Here is a 25,497-nt window from a genome sequence, read left to right as displayed (position 1 = left end):
AAAACATTTACACAATTCACCCAAAAATTGGGATATTAAGCTTTCAGGTAAACTGATTTATATCCTTGGGAAGTTATGGAGCATTTTAGGTTACACCCAGAAGCTGAATATCATGAATTTTGCGTGAGTAGTGCATGTATCAATGATGTGATGAAGTAACATCTCAAACCCTTATCATCACAGTGTGGACGCCAGGAACGTTCCTCAGCGGAGGAAGTGGTCTACCGCATTGGGGCATCCTTCGCAGCTCGCCAATCGGCGTCCCAAGCCAGGTGGCTTCAAGTTCATCATCCTCATCTGTGTCCTGTGTTTTCCAGCACTTATCATGCGTGTCTCGTCTTGAGCCTGCGGACGGAGCCCCTGAAAAGAAGTCTGTTATTTTGGCTTTGAGAAAGCACCCCGAGCTTGTGGAGCCTGACGCTACTTCCTGTTTCTCTGAACTGCCAGGTTGAAGCATGTGTTGACTTTCTGAATCCACTGACAGAGCGGGGACAAGGCCGTCGCAATCCAGGTCTTGAGGGGATAGAGGTTGCGTGTCTTCATCAGAGTCTGAGTCAGCATTGTGACCATCGTGAGAGTGACCTCGGGGGCTTCCAGGGTCTTCATCAACCATCATTTCAGAAGTGCTTGGGTTTAGGGTGGGCTTCAATAGCCACCTCTCCAGAGTGTTTCTGGACAGTTGCTGCCTGGGGATGATCCTGCGATGGGAAGATTTTGTCTTGACGCCTCGCAAACCATCCGTATCAGCCTTTGTCCTCGAATTCATTTTTTTGCTGTCCTCCTCTTGCTCTAATGTCCCATTATTGTTGTTGCGAATGCCTAATGTTGAGTCTGTAGCAGAAAAACAGGATTTATTTTCAAAGTGTAGTAGTTAATTCTTTAAAAATTATCAAATTACTTTGGAGAGATGGTTCTGATGGAGAAGTTGGGGATTCAATCCGGACTCTCTTTACTGAAGGTTCAAAGTCTGTCATTCTAAAAAATGAGCGGAAGATACTAACAAAGATGAGCACAGTAAATAGACACATTGCAAATTAACACACGGTGACCCACTCAAGTACTCACAAGGAAACTTCACGATGACCAGTTGCTTCGTCTCCAACAAAATGAACAGTTTATAACGCTTATGTGACCTGATCTAATCTCTCGAAATTGTTAGCCGCATTCCTAGGCTACTCGGACATTTTGTTAATGTTGTCTACGAAATAATACAATAGTAGTCTTCGGCCTGTAGAATTAGGCAAATGTATCCAGCTGGTGTAAACAGCCGAGACATTAATGACAGGTTAGCGAACCTAGCTCGCTATCTTAAAAACAAAGTCACACAGTGAACGCCCGATTTTGAAAAGACACACATGCCTTAGAAACGTTATGAAACACTCATCGCTTTATGTTCAAAAGAAGAAATGTTAGATTGAAGCGTAAAGAACGCGAAAATCACTGAAATTGATTTGTTTTGAACTTCAAACAGTACAACTTCCGCGTTACGTGACGTCAGATCTCGGATGTTGTCGCGATAATTACACGCCTAATCACAAATTTGTATTTCAGCAGCAAAAACAACACATTTCAAATTAAATTAAAAAAGATTTTTTAATATTTGTATTCAAATTTTAAGAAATAACGTTTTCAACAGTAAAACTGTAAACAGAAGAAAATGTTAATTTATGTAAATTATTTAAGTATTATTATACGATATTTCTCAACTCAAAATAAAAGGCTGAAAATATAATAACTTGTTTAGTTTGAAGAAGTTGTAAAATACAATGGAAAATAAGCATTAAAAGAAGAAGCAAGAGATGTCTTTGGCCACACCCTCTATGACGCACCTGCCCAAATGCCCAGTAGAAGGAATCTGAGGTTCGACGCTCAGTTTAATTAAGAAAGACTGACCTAAAAATATTGCCATTGGCGTTTCAGTTCAGTTAGCATATGGTGTTGTGAGAACATGGTCGAAGAATACCTCATCGTCGCTGTTTTATTGCTTTTTTGCATTTCTGGAGTAGACAACAAAGGTGAGTCGTGACTCGTGTTTGTTTAATGTTGCATGAGGCGTACCTTTCGGTGCTAAATGAGAAAACACGACCTTAAGCTAGTAGAAATGTGTAAATATTAATGGCATATATATTTTTTCCCCTTCGCTACATCTCTCTTCCAGACATTCCGAATGGGTTAAAACTTACAAAGTATTCTATTGTGCAACCTCAGCTGCTTCCGACGCAGGCAAGTGACGGGCAGTTGTGGTCAGAAGTAGGTAAAATATTTGTTTCCCCCCGTCTTAAGACTTCAAATATGTTGTTGTTGTTTTTAACACTTTCAGAAATCCGAGGATGATAAATCGTATGCGCTAAAAATAGGAAACAGATCTCACATCCTTCATCTTAAGAGAAACAGGTTTTGCGCCACTTCTTATTTTACCTAATCTCATTCAATGCTGCCGATGTTATGAGTCATAATGTTCTTTACTGATTCTCAGAGACTTCTTACATCCAGATTTTTTTTGGGATACTTTTAACGTCACTGGTAATCACACAACCACACGTCCGAAACACGTAAGTTACTACGGGATGGGGAATAGTTTTCCTTTCAGGAACCTCGCTCATTTTATAAACTTGTCTAACAGGCTGTTTTGAATTGTTGCTTTCATTTTTACCCAGGTGCATTGTTATTATCATGGGGAGGTGGAAGGCTATGAAAATTCGGTGGTGGCCCTCAGCACGTGCTACGGATTGAGGTTTGGACATGTTGACTGACCTTGATTGTTGATCTATTGGTTCATTGTGCCGGGTTGAATACACAAATGTTCTTGGTTGAGGTTTTACCCATCATTCCTCTCTAGGGGTGTGATCCTTTTTGCAAACGACAGCTATGGACTCGAGCCTGTGCCGCTGTCCGCCACCAATGATCACATTCTGTACCGTCTGGCCGACATTCAGACTGAAGCCGTCACCTGCGGTGTCATTCATGAGGCCACAGCCACCCCGAACCATGAACCTTTTCAGCCCGGACACACCATCTCAGCTCTGCTGCGGGTGCGGCTCACTTTTCACGGACAAGTGTGATGTGATTTGCACTTTAACAAGGAGATTCATAGTTTACTTTTTTTTCTTGTTATTTCTATAGAAGAAACGCAATTTACCTCAGACCAGATACGTGGAGCTAGTTTTAGTTGTGGATCATCTCAGGGTGAGTTTAAATTTATGTAAAGAAAACGAGGTTCTCGCACATTACACATGAAAAAAAATTCAATAGGTGAATAACAGACTGCAAATAGGCTGGGGTTCACTGTATTCATTTTAATTGACAGTATCAGTTCAAGCAAAGAAATGAGACGGCGATACGAGAAGAGATGGTGGAAATGGCCAACCTACTAGATGGGGTAAGATATCTAAAACAAATGTAGAATTTTTCTTTTTTTCAGTTTTTATATATCCTTTCTGGTCCATTCTAGTATTACAAACAGCTGAACATCCGCGTGGTGCTAATGGGCCTGGAGATTTTTAGACAATCCAACCCTTTTGTAGTGGAGGGTTCCGCGGGAACTGTACTGCGCAACTTTGTCAATTGGAGGAAGTCTGACCTGTTGCCGAGGAACCGGCACGACATCGGTCAGCTCGTGGTGTGAGTTCACAGCGATCAGGTGATTAGGAGACATGCGATCCGCAGGTTATGATGGTTGTTTTGTTTTTGTTTCTTTAGTGGGCGGCCCAATTCGTACCCAGAAAATGTGCTGGGGATGGCCTTCGTCGGCACGGTCTGCTCGGCCACCAGCTCTGGAGGAATCACTGTGGTTAGTTTGACACTTATCCCATCACCATAGCTGATTTTACGCCTAACACACCCGAGACACCATGCGTGGCGCCACGCGTTATAAAGTACTTTTTTTTTTTTTTTAAGTCGAGGCAAGTCAGGCAAAGTTTTATTTATTTATTTATTTTTTTTAATTATTTTTTTTAAACCATTTTTTCACAGCTCCACAGTTCACAAATGAGACCTCAATGAAATAGAGACTAATTTAATAATTTTAAAATTAAAATTTTTTTAAAATTTCTACTTTTATCAACACATTTAATACCTTTGAAAACACATTTTGCCACTTGCTGTCGAATGAAAATGACAGCACAGGTGTTCAGGAAACGGGTAACGACCAATTATAGCTCACCTGTTTTCTGGATTTTTTAACATGTGACGTTAGCAAATTGAGCCATGACTGTTTTTGTGTGTGTGTGTGTTTTTTTTGCATTCACTCACACAAACACGCACACATACAAACATGGTCTCCCAGGTGGGGACGCGAACCCACGCCAACCTGCATCGTAGGCAAGTGACGGTTCCACTCCGCCCCCTTGAGCCCGAGCCACGACTGGTTGTTACCTGTTTCCTGAGCAATCATGATGTCATCTTCAGTTGACAAAGCAAAACGTGTTTTTATCTTAAACATATATGTGATTGGTTTAACTCCTTCACTGCCATTGACGGCTATAGACGTCAAAAATCCATTTGAACTATTTCTATTATCTAAAATTCTACTTTTGTTAACAAGAGTATGAAAACCTTTTTTTTTTTTTTTTGTACATTTAGAACAGATACAAAATTTGTAATTAATTGTGAGTTAACTAGTGAAGTCATGTGATTAATTACGATTAAAAAAAATTATAGCCTGACGCCCTGAATTTTTAATAAATCAATCGTGTCAAGCGATTCAATTTTTTTATTGTAATTAATCGCATGACTTCAATAGTTAACTCACGATTAATCACACATTTTATATCTGTATTTCAAAAAAAAAAAAAGTTTTTCATACTCTTGGAAAAGTGGAAACAATTTTAAACTAAGAAATATTTCAAATGAATTTTTGACGTCTATAGCCGTCAATGGCAGTGAATGAGTTAATATCCTTTACAACTCCAAACAAGTTACCATGGTTTATTTAACTCCTCTTTCACTCCAAATGCCAGCTGGCATCGCACGTGGGGAGCGTGATCTCTTGTGTGAAAAATGATACTCCTTTTATTATTTATGGGGAGGCCTCACACTCACGTGTTGCACAGGAGAGAGGAGGAGTCCAACCAGTTTGACCGAGACATCATTACGCCAATGACGAGGCGGATTTGTGAAATTCCTTCCATTCTCCTGTAATGGGGTGCCTTTGAATGGGGGAAAAAAAACAACCTAACCCTATTAGCTAAAAAGCCACACAATAGTGACATTTTAAATCACAATACATAACAGGGAGACAGTTTTTTTTTTTTTTTTTTTACTCAATTCGCAATTTGACATATTTGTAAAATATTGCTTCCATTTTCTGATCGTTGCTGACTGACTTAATGTGATTTACCAGTTTGGCAACGATGATCTGGTTTTCGCCTCCAGTGTTGTGGCCCACGAGATTGGTCACAACCTTGGCATGAGTCACGACGATAACCGCTGCAGCTGTAACGGAGAAAGCTGCATTATGGCAGCCACTGCGAGGTAAAAAAACAAACAAAAAAAAACGAGAGTTTGTGCATTTCATTCATTCCTTTACTTAACCAGGCAAGGAACTCCTTTTAAAATTAACTCTTTGACTGCCAGACGTTTTCAGAAAAGGGATGCCGTGGGTGCCAGCCGATTTAAGCATTTTTGACTGATCTTTCAAGGTCCACAGAAAATTATGTGTTTGGACTATGGAAACACACATACTACCAAATGAAAGATTGGACTCTCATCTTTCATCAGAAAAAAAAGTTTGTTTCTACCTTATTCCGTTTTTCAGTAATCAACTATAGAAAATGGTTAGTTTCACCTCCTGTTTTGGAAAAAAACGTCTTTTAACGTCTTTGGCACTCCTCCATAGGATTTTACTAAACGTTATTTAACGTTTTTGGCAGTCAAAGAGTTAAGAATCTCTTAGAAATCAATTTTCATCATTTTATTTCATCACGTAATTGTGCCATTTTATACATCTGCTCTTTCCACGACGCTGTTTAGCGGCGCCACAAGTTTCAGCCGCTGCAGTGGCGAAGATTTTGAAGCACTCATCCTCAGCGGAAGAGGGGTGTGTCTGATAAACCAGCCCTCCCTCTCGGACGTGGTTGGCACCGCCAAGTGTGGCAACGGCTTGTTGGAAGAAGACGAGGAGTGTGACTGTGGCACGCCAGAGGTAGCACATTTTATGAAACCCGGCAGTAGATCGATTTGTAGCGCCTTTCAAGGACCCTAAGAGAACATTTAACTAACAGAAAATGGTGCACTAAGTGTCAGCAAGTACATGGAGAAAAGAAGGGGGACAAGCATTGAACCTTGAGGGACACCATGATTGACAGCGGCTCAAAAAAAAAAAAGGGGTGGGGGTGAGGAAATAATCTTGCATTTTCAACTTTTTCATTTGCTGACAAAAATTTCCACGTAAATGGTGTGATTCTCATCAGTGCGCAATCATAAATCAAGTGAGTAAAAGCTCAGCGTTTTTTCGGTTCTCATGAGAATTCTCGTAAGCCACTGACTGATAGTGGTTGACCTCTGTAGAAACAGTGTGGTTTCATTTCCCCCTTAGTGGCGATGTTGAAAGTTTGTATGCTCTGCGGTTGATTGGTGAGCAATCCATGGTGTATATCTCGCTTGAAATCAGCTAGGACCACTTTTCTGAATATATGACAGGATAGCCAATCGGCCAAGACTTTTGAAGCTACGAAGCCGCCATATTGCTCCTCCCGAGAAACGTTTCTTGGCATACGATCTTATACATTTACAGTATCGAAATTAGAGAACATTTGAGACCGTATTTGGCAGTAACCGCATGATTTCTGATATTTTACATTTGTTACACATAAACAAGAGAACTTCAGACATTTTACAACTTGCCTTAAAAAAATATATAAATTATATGCTTAATGATGTCTACAGGAGGAAACCTGTATTTTTTTTTTTAAGAATTATAACTGTAATTCATTGAAAGATGCCTCTGCCAAATCTAATATTGGGGTCTAAGGAACTGAGCGATAAAAGAAAAAGGGGGTCTTCAAAGCAGCACATACCGTCCATTTTTTTGTTAAAATAGTGACTACCCCGCCACAAATTCCACACCCCCGCCCCCCAGCCCTATACTAACTGCCTACAAGCTGTATATGTCTCATCTGTACGTTTACAGTATAGCTCTTTGACTGCCAGACGTTTTCAGAAAAGGGATGCCGTGGGTGCCAACCGATTTAAGCATTTTGGACTGATCTTTCAAGGTCCACAGAAAAGTATGTGTTTGGACTATGGAAACACACATACTACCAAATGAAAGATTGGACTCTCATCTTTCATCAGAAAAAAAAGTTTGTTTCTACCTTATTCCGTTTTTCAGTAATCAACAATAGAAAATGGTTAGTTTCACCTCTGTTTTGAAAAAAAACGTCTTTTAACGTCTTTGGCACTCCATGGGATTTTACTAAATGTTATTTAACGTTTTTGGCAGTCAAAGAGTTAGTTTCTACAGTAGTCTGCTCGCAAGATGGCCGCCCTGTCACTTCAACGGCTTGCACGAGCGTGTATGGGCTGTCGGCTATCCAGTCATATATTCAGATCAGTGGCTAGGACAGACTCCAATTTTACCATCAACAGGATTAGTTGTATAGAAAATGAATGTTTTCTCATTATTGTCAATTAAGTGACTACTATGACTTCAGCTATGTCAGTTGGCCACTTCATTAGGTACACCTATTATGAGCATTTGTGGCTTAAATATTTGCTGTTTTATTAGTTTTTTTAAATTTCATGACAGGCCGGATCAAGTCCAAAAATCAAAATATATTTTCCACAGGAATGCAAGAATAAATGCTGTGACGCTGCCACTTGCAAACTCACCTCTGGATCCGCTTGTGCTCAAGGGAGCTGCTGCAACGATTGTCAGGTGGGCACACATTTACCCGTTCCCAATACACTTTATAAAGGGATCTTAAAAATGTGTACGCCGTTGTTCTGATCCACTTCTGGATTTCTCCCCCCCATTTTGTGGAGGTGTGCGTTATAATTCCAATTTTCGCACGGTCCTTCTCCTAGCTGAGAGTAGCCGGGACGCCATGCAGGAGATCTGTCAACGCGTGCGATCTTCCCGAGTTCTGTTACGGCACCAGCGCCTTCTGCCCCAATGACTTCTACATCATGGACGGCCTGCCCTGTCAGAACGGAGCGGCGTACTGCTACGAGGGCCGATGCCAAACGTACGACTCCCAGTGTCGAGGTCTCTTTGCTCCAGGTACATTTTTCATCAGTAGTACTACTGTGTTCTATAAAGGCCACTTAATTGTGGTGCCATGATTACCTTGTTTCTTTTGTCATCAATTGATTTCATTCTCAGTTTTGATCCCCCCCCCCCCCCCCTCTCTAATTTTGCCAGATCCAGCAACGAAAGCAGCAGATGTTTGTTTTCTGCATGCAAACGTGCAGGGAAACCTATTCGGGAACTGCGGGATCACAAACACTGGAGAATATATCAGATGTGCTGTGGCGTGAGTGTTATTTTTTTTTATCTGCTGGTCTAAACTTGAAATATGAATGTGAGTGGCGAAAAAAGGTCAAATGAGGGTTTATATTATAGGGACGCCATGTGCGGGAAGGTGCAGTGCGCTAACGTGGATGTCAACCACCCGCCTCCTGGAGCTCATGTCAGTATTCAGATCATAAACGGGTCCAGGTGTGTCAACGCTGACTTCAACCTGGGTACGGACGTGCTGGATCCCGCCTATGTGAACCCCGGGAGTCCTTGCGCTGAAGGAAAAGTAAGAAGAACTGTAACCAGCCAATCAAACTTGCTCTTGCTGTCATCCAGTTGTGTTAACATTCCACCCACGGTTCATTGCTTTGTTCTTTTCAAGACCTGTCTGGATTTTAAGTGCGTGAACGCCTCGGCTCTACTGCCCAATTTGGACTGCGATGCCGAGAGGACGTGCAACAGCCACGGGGTTAGAACGGCGCTTTCAGCCCACCTCTCATGATCTTGTCAAGACCTGACAGTATGCGTTGTTCAATGTCTCCAGGTATGCAACGACCAAGGACACTGCCACTGCGATGATGGGTGGAGCCCGCCCAACTGTGACCGGGCAGGGATAGGCGGCAGCGTAGACAGTGGTCCCCCTAAAATAGGTGCAGTCCAGATTATTTTTTATTTTTATCCCAATATGTTGTAAGGCATTCACAAAACAATGATAAAATTTATTTTAATTTATGACAAGCCAATAATGACAATTTTGTGACTTTTTTTTGCTGACCCTCATCAATGTCCATTGTGCCCCAAGATCACTCCCTCAGGGACGGCCTGTTGATCTTCTTCCTGCTCGTTGTTCCTCTACTGATTGTTCTGATCCTGGTGCTGCTGTTCATCTTCAGGAGAGATGCGCTCAACCCGTGCCTCAAACAAGCCCGACGTTTCAGGTATACACAATCTTATTATATGATGTAAAAAAAAAAAATAAAATACAGTATGACGAAAATATGCAAGTGAGTATATTTGATTTTGCAGGCCACATAATGCTGGACATGGAAGTGCTAATGGGCATTCAAACCGAAATACTGAAACGCATGCTGCTACTCATATTCCAACTGAAGTTCCTCCACAGAGGGTAAATATTGTCAAGTCGTGATAGCTCCAGGGTATCTGATCATGTATGTATTCAGCAGCAGGCAAAACCGGTTTGGATTTAACAGATGAATGCCATCAATAAATAGAATTCAGGATGTACTATAGTCTGGTGCGGGAAATTGTTTTTTCTAATTACTTCAATGTAATAAACAGTTCCTGCAATGTGTTGTTTTCTGTCATTTTAGCTTCCATATCCACCGGCTACCTCGGCTCCGATTTCTGGGTAAGAACTCATTAATTGTATTAATCATTCACATTTGTTACGCTCAATCCTTTTTTGCACATGCGTTCAGTTTCAGGTATGGAGAGCTGGATTATTGGAATACGGATCACAACACTACCTCTGCACATCCCCAGGCTCTCAGGCAGGGCCCCGGAGTCCCCAAAGCGATTCCCCCCCGACATCAATGAAACTGATTTTTTTTATTTTTGTGTACTGAATGTGAGAAGATATTTACAACTGAGGAGAAACTGTCAAATAATGCACCCAAGTCTTTGAAGTTGATTGCTCCAGTATGCCATCATGTGTATTCACGCTTAATATTTATTGGAATGTATGTAATTGAATGTAATCAGATACTGTATATATTTGTATAATTTCCCAAAATTTTTAATGCTTTTGTGAATTAAAGGAAATGTCAATTGTAATAAATAAATCTGTTTTATGCTTGACCACTGAGTCTTAAGTGATATGGCTTTAAAATAAAATGTCAGATTTATTATTATCCCACAAAAAATCTGATATCCTGTTCTATCTTGGCTGTTCCACTGGTCCTTTGAAGAGTGTTGCCGCACCCTCTCCAACTTTCACATTCTTTTCTTATGTAGTTATAAAGGTCAGTCAAAGCAACCTTGACCAAATATTTGCGGCTTCAAAGCACGGTCAAACCTTTCCAACGTGTCACTGTAATCACTGTTATTGCATAACATAACTTAACCTTCATTCTGACACAAAAAAAAGAAGAAAACCTGGGGCAAATTAACACTTGTAAGCCGCTCAAGAAATGTAAAATTAAAAATAGTGATCGTCTGGTCTGCAACCGGATGTGGGCGGTTCTTCTGCGAATGCGGAAGTAAACTGCATTGGGGTAAACAAATATGGCCGCGTTATGATCGGTATCCCTGTAAACGATTTGGTGGCGGTCGTATGGCAACAGTGGCTGACCGCGAGCACGTCGACCGGGCTCGGGCCTGTCTATGCGTCCTCTGCGGTCTTCCCGCTGCGGGGAAGTCGTCGCTGTCCCGCAGCGTCAGTCTCGCCGCGAGACAGCGCGGGTGGAGAGCCGCTGTTGTGCAGTACGACGAGCTGATCTCAGATCAGGCTTTTCATACCCGGAAGGCAGGCGAGGAGGTTACGTCACAAGAGGGTGTAAGTTTTCAAATTGTGTTTTCTTGTTGTTGTTGTTGGTGTTTTTCGTCATATCTACTTGTAAGTCATTTTTTTAATCTACTGATACTAATAATGGAACACACGAGTTGACAACGTATAGACTAGAATGAGTTTGCCATTAATTTGTAATGGTTCGAATGTGAATACTGTAATTGACTACAGTACATTTTTAAAATGTTCTTACTCTCTTAAACTTTTAACTTGTTAAAACATGCCTAGTAAACACATTGAAAATGCATTCATTTAACCACATAAAAAATAAAAAAAAACAATTGAAAGCAAAGGTATTAAATAAAAACAATACTGTCTGGGTACATGTGCCTTTAAGAGGGTCTGTTCGTGAGCGCCTTGGGTGTAAACTGTGGCCAACAACAGCTCCTGTGTCAGTATTCTTGTAGTGCTTGTGTGTGATAAAAAGCTGCATTGGTGTCTCTAGCTCTCCTTTCCCACATGCGAGGACATTACATTAAGAATACTGTCAGAATTAAATGAGCAATCACTTGAAAAAACAGCTCTGTAATTGTCCTAATAAAGTATCTGCTGAATGTATTTGGCCATTTTTTACCTTTTCCAGCGCACAGAGTGGAAGCTCCATCGAAATGCAGTGTTGCAGTGCCTGGAGGACTTCCTGGAGAAAGAGCCCGAGCTTTCAGGCAACAGCAATATCGATGGGCCCGCGTGGGATCGCTGCATCCGCACTCTGCTGACGCCCGTCCAGGCTGACGCAGAGCCGCTTTTGTTTCTTCTGGATGACAACTTTTACTACCCAAGCATGAGATATGAGGTCTTCCAGCTGGCTAGAAAGTGTAGGCATATTTGCAGTACACTATTTGGGGAAAAATGGGATGTGGTTTACTGTACTTAACTAGAAGTATGGATGCTTGTGTAAACAAAAACGAAAACACTGGAAAAAACTAGATGGATGGATTCCACTCCTTAAGTAGAAGTAAAAAAGTAAAATTGAATTGTTACTGACATTTCTATACCATAACTGCTTAGAACGATGTGAACAGATTAACAAAACAAAAAAAAAAGCTAAATTAGCTAATGATATCTTGACCTAAAATGAATGGTAATGCTATTAACTCATTCACTGCCATTGACGGCTATAAACGTCATAAATTCATTTAAACTATTTCTATTAGTTTAACATTTTTTCCACTTTTGTTAAGAGTATGAAAACCTAGAAAAAAAAATTAAATAACCTTTTATTTTTTTAAGAAAAGATTATTAAAAATTAGGGGCGTCAGGCGATTAAATTATTAAAAATTAGGGGGGTCAGGCAATTAAAATTTGTAATTGTAATTAATCGCATGACTTCAATAGTTAACTCACGATTAATCACAAATTTTATTTATGTTCTAAATGTACAATAATTTTCTCCTAGGTTTTCATACTCTTGTTAACAAAAGTGAAAAAAAAGTTAAACTAATAGAAATAGTTCAAATGAATTTTTGACGTCTATAGCCGTCAATGGCAGTGAATGAGTTAATTCATTCATCTCTACACGCCACCGTTGCAGATTCACTGGGCTTTTGCCAGGTGTACGTGCAGTGCCCCTTGGATATGTGCATCAGCCGGAACGAGATTCGCCCTCGTCCCGTCCCCGCCGAGGTGATTGCGGAAATGGCAAAGCGTCTGGAGTCTCCAAATCCGAAGAAAAACCCGTGGGAGGCAAAGAGCATCACAGTGGACACAGCAGACGACTTGTCAGAGTGTGACATGTAAGATGAACACATGAGATTTTTTTCCCCTCTTGATATTTATAAGACTTTTTTTTTTTTTAGTCAGCAAGTGATGGAGTTGATCTCCTCCGCACTGAGTGACCCTTTGAGCCCAGTCGAGGACGATGGAGAACAAAAAGTTTGTAAAAGACAGCTAAGAAATGATGAATTTATTCAAACGCAACAGTGAAGTAGTGAACTTTAATCCTGCAGGAGGCAGACCGTCAAAAATGTGCGGCAAGCGTGGTTCACCGGGCCGACCAGGCCTGTCGCCGTCTCATCTCCGAGGCAATGAAAAAAGCCAGAGGTCAGCTGTTCACATTATTTAAACTCTTTGACTGCCAAAAACGTTAAATAACGTTTAGTAAAATCCTATGGAGGAGTGCCAAAGACGTTAAAAGACGTTTTTTTCCAAAACAGAGGTGAAACTAACCATTTTCTATAGTTGATTACTGAAAAACGGAATAAGGTAGAAACAAACTTTTTTTTCTGATGAAAGATGAGAGTCCAATCTTTCATTTGGTAGTATGTGTGTTTCCATAGTCCAAACACATAATTTTCTGTGGACCTTGAAAGATCAGTCAAAAATGCTTAAATCGGCTGGCACCCACGGCATCCCTTTTCTGAAAACGTCTGGCAGTCAAAGAGTTAATGTTGATTTAGAGTATTTTAGTTTGAACATGTTCACATTTTGTGTATTATAACAGTACTTTAGATCTTCTCATGGGCTAAAAACAAATTTCTTCCAATTTATGCCTTTTTTGTTTGGGGGGAAAAATAAAGACAAAAATGCTATTTTAAATTTCTCCACTAGGTTGCGCAACGACACTGTTAACTTTGCATAGCTAGCTACTTATGTACTTTTTAGCTGTTCAGAAGCTTCCATTTTTGATATTTCAGAAACTGGTGTATCCTCTCAACAAATGAGGTCCTTGGCCACTCAACTCAGCGAATCCAAAGCGCAATTCCTCCAAAATCTGCGCAGCCACTTTCTTCAAGATGAGAATTTTAGTCCAGGAGAGGATATCGATGTGGATCATCTTGTGAAGACTGCAGTAGCACGTTTCGACAGTGAAAGACAAGAAATTCTGTTAAAAGTATTCCAGAACCATTTTCACTTTTAGTCGGTGAGTCTGTTAAAAAAGAAAAAGAAAAAAAAGCATTTATTATTGTTTTTACAGACTGTCTGTCTATATGTACATGAACTGAATTGTATATTTTGGAAATAAAATAGTTATCAGGTAATAATTTGAATATTTTTCCAGAACACACACTACAACTCAAATCAATGATTTAAATGAAGAATTTCACCTTTACTGTATGCTGCTTCAGTTATAAAACAAGTAGACAGTAAAAATAAAAATAAAAGCACATTATAAGTCTTACAATGTACAGTATATACATGATATAAATAAAAAAAAAACACAAGCACAGTTAGTATCAAGATAATTCAGCCAAGATATATAAAACAAAATAAGTAAAATACCCCCAAGTCATGTGTTGTTGCTACAGCACTATAAATGACAAACCCACTATAAAACGTACTATAAACTCACATAAAGTTTCAGTATTGGGCATTTGGGTGACATTTTTGGATGAATGGGAAAAAAAGTGCACTTTTATGTCTTTCTGTGACTCTTCCAGTCTCTGTTGCAACCTGCTGATGACACTATAAGATCAATGGCCACTTTGCGAGGCTTAAATGAGACACCTGTCGAGTAAGACACTATTCCGTTCCTTGAAAGAGAAAAGCAAATTGTGTATAGACTAATTTTGAACAAAAAAATACTAATTGCAATTTTTTTCCCCTTTTCAATATTGAGATTATTTTTTTAAGCTATTTTTTTTAACAAACTATAAATGAAACTAAATAAATTACAACAATATCAGATTATTATAGTTTACATAGATGTCTTACATATTATGCTTACACTAAAACAAAGGCAAATTAACCATGAACTATGATGAAAGACAATTGATCTACTTCAATTAAACTCTTGACTTGCAGCCTTTTAAGCATTCGCTCCGATTTCACTACATTCTACCAAACAGGTGTGGCATAAACATACACAAGTCATGAATCCATTTGCAACAATAATGCAAACAAATCTGTGGCTTTATCACTTCCAACTTTTCAAGTTTCATGAAACAATGACGTGTAAACAGGAGGACTGTGCTTTCTAGTCATTGAACATATCTGGACACTCAATAAATAAATAAAATATACATATGCTAAAAACATTTGTTTTCAAAAGCCGACCAGACCAACCCATGAAATGAAGCAGAGTTTTTTTGTTATAGCCTTTGTGCTTTGACAACTTCGCTGCAATTTGAATTTGATTAATTGTTGAGACCTAAATTTCGCCCAAGAGTTCAATATACTTACACTGTAAGTAGGTTAGGGCGAGTACCGTCGATACCCGGCCTTATTTCAAGGTATCGTGCTCACAACATCCCCCTTGTGGCCATTTTGCAATCAAGAACTAGAAATCAGAAAAAAGAATAGTCTAAAAGTGATACGAAAAATCCCTATCGTTAAGTTTTCGTGAGTAGTCTATATTGGCTTGTGAGTGATTCCGAATACAGTCCGTCACTTTTTGTGTTGCCCTTGAGCAAAATGACATGCAAAGTCGTACTTGTCAGTGCACGTGTGGCCGCAGACGTTGCAGCGGAAGGGATGCTCGTACACATGACATCCCATGTGGATAGTGAACAGGATGTTGTCGGGGAAGTGGATGTCGCAATGCGGGCACCGCTGCGGCTTGTCGCATTCCGGCGTGTCGGCGGCGAGGGGCGTGCCAGGCCGGCTACTGCCCGCGCACAAAACCTCATCGTGGGCGTCCAACGTGGAGCTCCTGTGTTCCGAGGCGGGGTATTCGGTTTTAGGCGTTACGGTCTGCACGCCGTTGGAGCACGACGTGACTCGGGCGCCAGTGACTTCCTGTATCACTATGGGCTTCTCGTCACTGTTTGGGTGTGCGTGGGGGGGCTCGGCGTGCAGGTCGGCCGGTTGCAGTGAAGCCAGCTGCTCAAGCGTGCTGTTGAAAGCGTTCGCTCCTCTGTTGAAGTCACTCTGCAGCAGCCTGGGAGGGTTCCTATGCTCGGTCATGTTCAAATGGTGCTGATGCTTGTGAGGCACGTTATTGCCGTAGTCCGATTTGGGCGGCGGCGGCGGGGGCGGCGGGGTGAAATTGAGGAGCAGGCGCCTGCCGAAGCCCAGCGAGCCGCTCCGCTTCTGTAGGGTGGCCAGGCCTCGCTTGCCGACGAAGGGAGGACGCGCCGCCCGGGCGGGCAGCTGCTTGTGGCGCCGGCGGCGGTGGTGCGAAAGGTTGCTGCGGTCGCTGCAGCGGAAGGCGCACAGGTCGCACTTGTACGGCTTCTCGCCCGTGTGAGAGCGCATGTGGGCCTCCAGGTGGCGCTCGTACGCCGAGGCGAAGGGGCACAGCTGGCAGCGGTGCGGCTTTTCTCCTGCAGGACACAAGGGAGGGAACATTTACACCAAAGTACTCGTCACAGGGAAAAAAAAGAATTTTGGGTTATGGTGGTCTAACCTGTATGGATGCGGATATGTTCTATCAAGCGAGCCATGCCCTTGTTGGCGTAGCTACAAAAGCTGCACTTGTATTTGCCATCACACGTCCTTTCCAGGCCGTCCATTTGCACGTCCGAACCTTCCTCCACGGGCAGGCTCACCTCCACGGACGGGGGGTCCAGACCATTGTGCTCACTCCTTGGGGCCACTGATGGTGAAAACACAAACATAGTAACTCCTACTATTACTAGTCCCACTAGTACACCAAAGTTGCCCTTCTAGTGAGGAAAAAAGTGTTGTACATTGGCCTTAAGATGGAGCATTCAAAGTCATTCGAGCAGTTATTGATATCCTAGCTATCCAGGTTAGGTCAAACTAGTAGGCTAATGTGTTGCTGGTTTGAGACAGTTGTTCTACTAGCGTAACTTAATCATTCTACTACTGTGTTTAAATTGTTTACAAGTGAAGACAAAAAGCGTACAAGTACATGTATATCTGTTGAATATCGAGGACATGGAATTAATCAATTTCAGGTGGTACAAGTTGGGCAAAAGTGGCACTAGTAGTGGGGGGGGGGGGGGGTGGGGTACTGGTTAATTTAGCTTCTGCTTTGCATACATCCATACCTGGATCCTTTTCCTCACAAATAGAGCCCGAGATCATGTTGACGTGCTGCGTTTGCTGTGTTAGATACTCTTGGAATTCCCTCACAAAATCCACAGGTTCAGTCTTAATTTCTTCCATGGTGCTCGTTTAGCGTTGCGACCTAAATAACATTCCCAAAAGGAGACAGAATGTGTGTGTCAAATCCAGTAGGTGCTTAAAACAGCACTTTCAACCGGTACGGATGCGGATGGTAGCAACTCTGCTAACGTTAGCACGCCATTTCGAGCCCCAGCAGCGCTCCTAACACGACAGTGTCGTCCGTTAAAACACCATCTAGCGTCTACTGAAATGTAACGTTTACTTGGAAATATTTTCAAATAACACGGTTATAATAATGTTGGCAGGTAAACGCTTAACAGATGCTGGTTGGTTTCCAACACGCCATTGTAGTCAGTCTAGGAAGTGTTGCATTCAATGACAGTAAGAGTTTTTATAATCGCACAGAATGTTCACCCAAATCTCAAATTCCACCCCCAACGTAATGCTATAACACTACGTGCATATGAGTATATCTTAGAAAAAAATATTGTCAAATATTCCCACGAATTAAAAATATTTTGTCATGTCATGTCATCAATAACGGCCAACGCTTGCGGAATACCCAATGTTTTTAAATGCAACATCTTCCTCGAGTACGCATGTAAACGTTGTGTAACAAATCATGGCTGCCGTGTTGGTGAGGACTTTGTCGAAGGTAAACCAGTGAACGGTGATATCACATCATTGCATGTTAAATTTGCCTCATTTTGTATTTTTTATTATGTTGTCTGGGGCACTGCACGTCCTTACGACAGCTACGTTACTAATCTTATTAGAACGGCGGCTGGTAACAGCTAGCATTGAAAATCACTGGCTGTGTTCAGGATCATTGTATCATTCCGACTCCCAAATCACTTTGTATGGATTTTTCTATATGGCGGACTTCATAGGTAATTTATCAATTAACAAATTAAAGATAGTTTGGGATTGGGAACACAAATTGGGCGTACCGTAAAATTCTGTAGCCTGTCACGTGACAACTTCAGGTTGTTTGACCTTACGTAATAAATATTGGATAATACCACCATATGGTTTAGATTGCATTTTACATTTTACATAATAAATACAAAATCACTAAGTCCGCTCTCTGTAGTCGTGCTGCTTTTCCTAATGTTGTCGGCGCAATGCACTGTGGGATATTATTTAAGTGACGATCAGTTGTTTATTGCATTGGGGTATACAAATTGACAGCCGGAACTTGTGTGTGAGCTATTTCAACATTTGCAAATGATTGCATTGTGCAAATGTGTCAGAGTTTTATTTGATATTTTCTGTTGTATCAGTCTTGCCGACAGCTCACTCGGTCGTGGGTTGGTTGCCAGCCAGGATGGAGGAGCAGATCCACCAAGTCTGCCCTAGATGTGGACTCCGTTCAGGCGGCTGGAGTGGTGAATTTCCCTCCCTTGCAGTCATATTCAGAGGAGGAGAGCATGATGAGGGAATCAGTGAAAAAATATGCACAAGAACGTATTGCTCCTCTTGTTGCGAAGATGGATGAGCTCTCATATATGGATGAAGGAATGATCAAGTCTCTCTTTGAGCAGGGTGTAAGAGCCTTTCTTTCTCTCCCATGTATCTTCACAAAATGAGGAGTTATGTGGTTTGCTGATGCTTTTTTTTTTTTGTTATCTCATCCCCGGGCAGCTCATGGGAATCGAGATCGACGCGGAATACGGCGGCACCGGCTCGACGTTCTTCTCCTCCATCCTGGTCATCGAGGAGCTGGCGAAAGTGGACCCCTCTGTGGCTGTGCTGTGCGACATCCAGAACACTCTGATCAACACCCTCTTTATGCAACTGGGCACGGCGTCTCAGAAGGAGAAGTACCTCAGCAGGCTATCAACGGACATGGTGAGATGTTTTACATTCAAAATAGCCACTTCCATCTGAGAACACCTTGTCTAAGGCCGGCACATGCCGAGGTACGTCTATAAGGATACATTTCGCACACAGATAGGCAGCTTTTGCCTGTCCGAGGCTGAGTCGGGCAGTGATGCCTTTGCGCTGAAGACACGTGCGGAAAAGCACAAGGACTATTACGTCATCAACGGATCCAAGATGTGGATCAGCAATGCGGAACATGCCGGCGTGTTCCTGGTGATGGCCAATGTCGACCCTTCAGCCGTGAGTATTCATGTGTGCGGATCACAGCAGATATTTTGCTAGGCTCGCCCTGACCAACCAATCAGACGACAGAAAGTAATTGTGATCGTGTTTAAACCAGTAGGGAAGGGTTTCCTGACCTTTACTGCTCACAACTTTTCATAATTTGCAAAAGACAGGGTTACAGAGGCATTACATGCTTCATTGTCGACCGGGAAACACAAGGCCTGGAGATCGGCAAGAAGGAAAACAAGCTCGGGCTGCGCGCGTCCTCCACATGCCAGCTCAACTTTGACAACGTCAAGGTCCGAACTCTGACCCGAGATTGCAAATTAATCTCGGGACTTCTACTACATTTTGCTCTGTGTTGTGCAGGTGCCCGAGAAGAACATCTTGGGCCAAACTGGTCACGGATACAAATACGCTATCGGAATGCTGAATGAAGGCAGGATTGGGATTGCGGCTCAGGTAAAAAAAAATGTTTTATCCTAAAAAATATAATATAATTATATATATATATATATATATATATATATATATACTGTATATAATTTATAATATATAAAAAGAGTAGAATTTAAGATGCATTGTGTTATAGATGCTGGGGCTAGCACAAGGCTGCTTTGACCACACGGTTCCTTACACAAGACAGAGAATCCAGTTTGGAAAACGCATCTTTGACTTCCAGGTAAATTAAACAGTAACACCTACCATACTTCTCTTTCCCTTTCCAATATTTTTCCCCCACAATTTAAAAACAGTTCCCATTTGTCTTAATCGCATTATAGACACGCGTTCTTTAAAATACCACATGTATCAATCATTATTAATACACACGTTTTCTTTTGTGCTTTTGCGTTGCAGGGCATGCAGCACCAAATAGCCCACGTAGCGACACAGATCGAAGCCGCCCGCTTGCTGACGTACAACGCCGCTCGTCTGAAGGAAGCCGGCAGACCCTTCATCAAGGAGGCCTGCATGGCCAAATACTTTGCAGCAGAGGTGAGTAGCAACTAAAAAAAAACAGTACGAACAAATACTGACTGTTCCTGTGCGTTTTTGGCCTCTTGGGGGCAGTGTGGTGCCGTGCATCCATGGTGTGCACACTTAAAGTGAGCACAGAAGAAAGTTACGATATAATTATATTAAAATAACTATGTTTTCACACATTGGGAAGAATTTGTGCCTTTGCGAAGTGTTACCTTGCCTGTGGGTATGTGTTCCCACAGCATTTGTGTGTGGATATTCGTTATTTGAAGGAAAATCACTCCCGAAGTCGATGCTAACGTCACATTAGCATTTGAATAGGATCCTCCCTTCGCTTTTAGCATTAGCGTTAGGTTAGTGATGTTTTAAAAACAATGCATGTTTTGTATTTAAATAATAGTGGATGTTATTCTTATTGTCATGTGATTATTTTTACAGTTAACGCCAACTGGGATGTCATTAAACAGCTTAAAAGACGGTTAGGGACAATAGAATAACCCTACTAACATACGCTACACACTTGCTAGTTGCTAATTGTTATGCGAGGAAAATGTTGCATTCAGGGTACTTTCCCAGCGTCGGAAACTTCAGTTTTATTTGATTATAACATTTTAAAGGGAAAATAATTGGCCGATTGTTTTGGCAAATGTTTGAAGGGCAATAAGCGGTCGGGGGCCCTAGAAGTGACACCGCATACTCATCAGAACTGTAGTTTTGAACTTTGTTTGCGTTTCAAATATTATTGACTCTCCACTGTGCCATTGTATTAGTTCTGTTTCTGTTAAAATACTCTAGAATTATTCTGCTACTTATTTTTCTATCGATAACACTTTATATCATTGAATTTGGGCCAAAATGCTTGACTAGTTTTCTTTTTGTCTCCTTCAGGTGGCAACGTTAACAACGTCGAAATGCATCGAATGGATGGGAGGGGTGGGCTTCACCAAAGACTACCCCATTGAGAAGTATTACAGGGACTGTAAAATTGGTACGTACGTGCAGTATAATGCTGGTAATAAATAGAGCACAAGGTATTAGGTGGGCACAGTACTGAATGGACCAAAATGAGCCCTGAATGTTTTTCTTCTACAGGTACCATCTACGAGGGCACGACAAACATCCAGCTGTCCACAATGGCCAAATTCATCGATAAGGAGTATGACGTTTAATATGATACCTAGCCGGCGCCTGATAGATTTGACTACTATGCTGCTGTTGTTTTTGGACTTTCGGACTACCATGTTACACTCCGTGGCCCTGCATCTGTTGTCGTCTCTCTGCATCCATACAAGATATCGATTTATTGTTACTCTTTGTTATTTCTAATATCCTTTTTTTTGCAGTGCAGTTTTGTCAGATTGTATGGATTTTTCAATTATGACCATGCAGAAATGTTCACCTTGAGTGTTTCAGTGCCTTTGTCGTGCCTCAAGCTCATTAATGTAAATGGCGGTTTATTTACCTAATTGGCTTGGAATGCACATGGATTGAATAAGCAGTGGGGACTCGAGACCATTTCATTTAACTTTAATAGTAAAAGTAGAGGAACTGTTACGAAAAGACTAAATGGTTCATGGGTATGAATGTGAGTGTAAATGCTTTTTTTTGTCTATATGTGCCGTGTTATTGGCTGAATCGCAGCAGAATATTATGACCAGGGGCAGACAAATAAAGTTAATGTTGTTTTAAAGCAAATGCTATTGCTTTATTATTAAATTCACTTTAAAACATATCAAAAATGATTATTGATTTTTTTTTTAAAGTGTGCTGCGCAAACTGAATTGATCAAAAGGTAGCAATTAGCAAAACAAAGTCCACCCCATGGCTGACGCTCCGTCTCCCTGCTATCACTAGAGGGCAGCATCCTCACAGTTGACGATGCCGAAACTTGCAGCAGTCTATTACAATCGCTGAGTGCAGCCTGCGTCACCCTCTAATGAGCTGACTGCCATATTAATCATTGACTGGTGCTTCACATTAAAAAAAGAGCCTGTTATGAATAATTGACTCGCTGATCTTTTATTTTAAGGTGGGGCTGATTCATTTTGCACGTGAAACACATTACAATGACTGCGCAAAGACCAGCGACTTCATTAGGTACACATGAGCGGTTTACATTTTAGACGCGCATGCGCAGTATCACAGTTACGAACAATAACGCTCAGTTACCGCTGTACATTATTTGATTGTTTTATATTTATGGCCTGTACGTGTTTTCCATAACAACAATTATGACTTTTGTGCTAGTCTAGATTAGGCGTTAGTGTCACGGATTTATTTCTCAATTTAAATTTAATGGCCTCTATAGATACAAAAAGTAATAGCAACAAAAAAAAAGGATTCAATCCATACTGTGTAATATTTTTTTTAAAAATAGCACAGCAAAAAATGTGAACAGCCAAACAGTTGAAAGGAAGGAAATAAGTAGATACACATTTATAGCATTTAATTTAATTAGCTTTCAGTTTATTTCAGTTAATTATATATTTTAAACACATATAGTCAGATCGTTACTCTCATTATAAATGACTGCACAATGTTGTCTCATAAAGATATCTTGACTTGATATTATGAGCAATTTATTGTCAGCCAGTAGCAACTTCATACAATTAAACACTGTTTTTAATTATAAACATTGTTTTTAGAATTGCAAAGTGGCTGGATCAAAACCTCTTGAATGCCGCATATGGCCCCCAGGCCGTAGTTTGCCTAACACTGCTCTTATTGGAGAAGTGGCTGCTGTTGAGTCAACCCAAAAAAAAAAAATCTTTTTTGTATTCCTTTTGGAGTCTCAAAGCCCATTTGCTCGCTGCTCTGGCCAATCACAAGGACCCTGTATGTTTAAACTGGGCTGTCATTTTTATGTCATCATTACATCTCCATAAAGAACTAACCCTGCACATTGATTCCTCTATTCAGCACCACCGAAAGCACATCTTTTGGATACTCTTCAGACCTCGAACTGTTCCCCCCTCCCTGCAAGGCCGCTGCTGTTTTCTTCAACTTTCACTTTTGATGGTGTGGAACTAAAGGGTGATGGCAGACTCTGACGCGCAACATGAGACGCGCCAGTCCGCCAAAGACTCCATCAAGTTCTCCATCAAGAACCTGCTCAGCATCGACGACCACCAGCAGCACAACAACAACAACAAGCCCACCAGGCCCAGAAGCTCCCTGGAGGGTAGTTTCTTTTCCCGGCTCGCCGATTTGTCTCTACCCTCACAGCGGTTTGGTTTGTCCTCAGTGTCCTCTTGGTGGTATCCCTACACGCTCGGTGCTCATCTCAAAACTGGAGGTACGTCTAATTTCATTGAATTCTGAAAACACACCAAAAAAAAAAAGGGTCTACATACCTAAATGGGGTTATTTTGCTTGTATGCATATTTGGTACACATTTTTGTGATTCAATAAACATCAAATGGTTTTGAATGAGAACCAATTGATATTAAATACATTTCTGTGATCTATAAACCTCTTAAGAACTCCAGAATCCTGAGTGTTGTAACTATAGGACTAGACCTTTCTAAAGCACCAGTAACGAATCCCAAAGAACACCAGTGGTGCTATACAGAACCAGGATTTTTGTTGTTGTTGTTTTGTTTATTGTAGTGCAATGATTATAAAGGAACTCTTAATACTTGATATTTGAAGATCAATATTACCAATAGAACAAGAGTAAATAATTTTTAAAATGGATGGTCACAAATGTATTAAGCATGAACTAATACATTGTTATTGGAAAATGCAACATAAATATTTATTTGAAAAATAAAAAAATATTAAAACTAATTACTTTTATAGTTAATAAAATAAATGCTTTGGTGATGACAAATTGAATGATTCTTGACTGTGTTACTGTATGAGTTATCCTATATTTGATGAAGTAGATTTATTATCATCGCTTTTATTTTCTTATTTTCTAAAATGCAAAGTAAAAACAATGCAATACAGACAGTAGGCTATATATAGCTTAATATGTGCATATATAAGTGTATGTTTAATAAATTCAAGCGTTGCAAATAAAATGTGATTGATTGAATGTGCTGAGCATAAAATGGCCTGTATGAATGAGAAGTCACATGAAGAAAAAAAAGTGTAAAGATGGTATGTGACTGACAATTCATAATTACAAATTTGCAATGTACATACATGTATGCATGAGAGATCTGTGTGTACATACACTACATATCATTTAAATATTTCATAGCAGATATGCCTCTAATTGGTGGTGCATTCATTTCGAGAGTTTGCATAAAACTTTGAGAGTGACTTTATTGTGTTGCTTTTGCAGCTTCAGAGAAAGATCATTTGTTTCTACACGATCGACCCTCACCCGACCTCCCCAAAAGCGAACCAGACACCAAAGAAGAAAGCGCAGAAGAAGACGAAAGTGACCCCGAGGATCCAAAGAAGGACTCCGACCCCGCTGAGGACGACTGGCGAAAGAAGCCCGACGACTCTGACGGGAAGCCCTGCAGGAAGAAGAAGACCCGAACCGTGTTCTCCAGGAGCCAAGTGTTCCAGTTGGAGTCCACCTTCGACATCAAGCGCTACCTGAGCAGCTCAGAGCGCGCCGGCCTGGCCGCCTCGCTGCGCCTGACCGAGACCCAGGTGAAGATCTGGTTCCAGAACCGCAGGAACAAGTGGAAGAGGCAGTTGGCCGCCGAGCTGGAGGCGGCCAACCTGAACCACGCCGCGGCACAGAGGATCGTGCGGGTGCCCATCCTTTACCACGACAACGGAGCTCCGGAGACCAGCGGGAGTGCGGCCGGGAGCTCCTCAGGCAACCAGGCGTCAATCCTGGCCTTTTCTCATCATATGTACTACCCCCACCCGGTTCCGTTACTGAGGCCTGTTTAACACCTGAGCACACCTTGGATTTTCTGTACGGCTTTAAAAATACGTTATTTGTACATTTATTTTTCAATATATTTTGTAGATTGAATTGATTATTCTTGTGTGCTCTTATCTATGTGCCACGCATTTGCATTTCTTTTTGTTTTGTTTTTTTGGGGTGTTTTAAATCTCCATTATTGTCCTAAATTCCTCCAGAGTGTTTGAATATATTTTCATGTGCAAAATTTTACATAATGTATTTTTAAGACTCTTAATTGTGTTAGTCGTGACTTTGTAAAATTGTGGGATTAAATATTTTGATATTCCCTTGCTTGTGCAATATACTGTTGTTGTTACAAAGCTCATGATCCACACAAAAAAACAACCTTTTATTTATTGGCAAAACACAAGAAAAACGTCAGTGTGGCAAATCAAGCGAACTATGGAGCCTAATATGATTTGTTACTCAAATCCTGTATGTTTCCCAGTAAATATCTTGTGACTTAAAATGTATTTGTGATGCATTTAAAAATAATGTCGTTTTATTGTACTGTGAATATGATCGACAGTCAATTTATTTTAATTCAAAAAAATGTTTTCACAAATAATCAATAAT

The 25,497-nt window shown here is 41.0% G+C and overlaps 6 protein-coding genes across 7 annotated transcripts in view; 4 read left to right on the top strand and 2 right to left on the bottom strand.

Annotated features, from left to right (window-relative positions):
- Positions 1-1,493, bottom strand: part of LOC144037942 (poly(ADP-ribose) glycohydrolase) — a 55,818-nt gene extending 54,325 nt beyond the window's left edge. For both annotated transcript variants that reach the window (XM_077549834.1, XM_077549833.1), the window contains exons 1-3: positions 1,066-1,493; positions 899-975; positions 170-831 (exon numbers count right to left, since the gene is read on the bottom strand). In XM_077549834.1, coding sequence (XP_077405960.1) covers positions 170-831; positions 899-974 — 738 coding nt within the window. In that variant the 5' untranslated portion in view covers position 975; positions 1,066-1,493. The remainder of the gene's footprint in view (positions 1-169; positions 832-898; positions 976-1,065) is intronic.
- A 336-nt stretch (positions 1,494-1,829) lies between these two features.
- On the top strand, positions 1,830-10,276 carry adam9b (ADAM metallopeptidase domain 9b). Its single transcript, XM_077551799.1, has 22 exons — positions 1,830-2,015; positions 2,159-2,223; positions 2,321-2,394; positions 2,477-2,552; positions 2,658-2,734; positions 2,840-3,032; positions 3,124-3,186; positions 3,308-3,379; positions 3,452-3,621; positions 3,700-3,790; positions 5,342-5,472; positions 5,971-6,142; positions 7,787-7,876; positions 8,026-8,221; positions 8,363-8,474; positions 8,564-8,744; positions 8,841-8,927; positions 9,003-9,108; positions 9,261-9,396; positions 9,485-9,584; positions 9,790-9,827; positions 9,898-10,276. Exons 1-22 carry the CDS (start codon positions 1,949-1,951, stop codon positions 10,013-10,015), a joined length of 2,415 nt encoding a protein of 804 aa, XP_077407925.1. The 5' UTR covers positions 1,830-1,948; the 3' UTR covers positions 10,016-10,276.
- A 383-nt stretch (positions 10,277-10,659) lies between these two features.
- On the top strand, positions 10,660-14,040 carry pstk (phosphoseryl-tRNA kinase). Its single transcript, XM_077551280.1, has 6 exons — positions 10,660-10,973; positions 11,569-11,800; positions 12,517-12,718; positions 12,782-12,857; positions 12,932-13,025; positions 13,619-14,040. The coding sequence occupies exons 1-6, from the start codon at positions 10,752-10,754 to the stop codon at positions 13,840-13,842; spliced, it is 1,050 nt and encodes a 349-aa protein (XP_077407406.1). The 5' UTR covers positions 10,660-10,751; the 3' UTR covers positions 13,843-14,040.
- LOC144038648 (zinc finger protein Pegasus-like) lies at positions 13,866-17,324 on the bottom strand. Its single transcript, XM_077551279.1, has 3 exons — positions 16,877-17,324; positions 16,270-16,458; positions 13,866-16,186 (listed from the first exon to the last, which is right to left on the bottom strand). Exons 1-3 carry the CDS (start codon positions 16,992-16,994, stop codon positions 15,309-15,311), a joined length of 1,185 nt encoding a protein of 394 aa, XP_077407405.1. The 5' UTR covers positions 16,995-17,324; the 3' UTR covers positions 13,866-15,308.
- A 180-nt stretch (positions 17,325-17,504) lies between these two features.
- Positions 17,505-21,740, top strand: acadsb (acyl-CoA dehydrogenase short/branched chain). Its single transcript, XM_077551278.1, has 10 exons — positions 17,505-17,610; positions 18,239-18,502; positions 18,600-18,806; positions 18,909-19,079; positions 19,238-19,363; positions 19,434-19,526; positions 19,657-19,746; positions 19,923-20,060; positions 20,934-21,033; positions 21,138-21,740. Exons 1-10 carry the CDS (start codon positions 17,578-17,580, stop codon positions 21,212-21,214), a joined length of 1,299 nt encoding a protein of 432 aa, XP_077407404.1. The 5' UTR covers positions 17,505-17,577; the 3' UTR covers positions 21,215-21,740.
- An 832-nt stretch (positions 21,741-22,572) lies between these two features.
- On the top strand, positions 22,573-25,208 carry hmx3b (H6 family homeobox 3b). The gene is made up of 2 exons (XM_077551250.1): positions 22,573-23,340; positions 24,337-25,208. The coding sequence occupies exons 1-2, from the start codon at positions 23,082-23,084 to the stop codon at positions 24,903-24,905; spliced, it is 828 nt and encodes a 275-aa protein (XP_077407376.1). The 5' UTR covers positions 22,573-23,081; the 3' UTR covers positions 24,906-25,208.
- The last annotated feature ends 289 nt before the right edge of the window (positions 25,209-25,497 follow it).

This window comes from Vanacampus margaritifer, chromosome 18 (assembly GCF_051991255.1).
Source record: "Vanacampus margaritifer isolate UIUO_Vmar chromosome 18, RoL_Vmar_1.0, whole genome shotgun sequence".
In the NCBI taxonomy this organism is placed as follows: domain Eukaryota; kingdom Metazoa; phylum Chordata; class Actinopteri; order Syngnathiformes; family Syngnathidae; genus Vanacampus; species Vanacampus margaritifer.
This window is presented reverse-complemented; position numbering and strand designations above follow the sequence as displayed.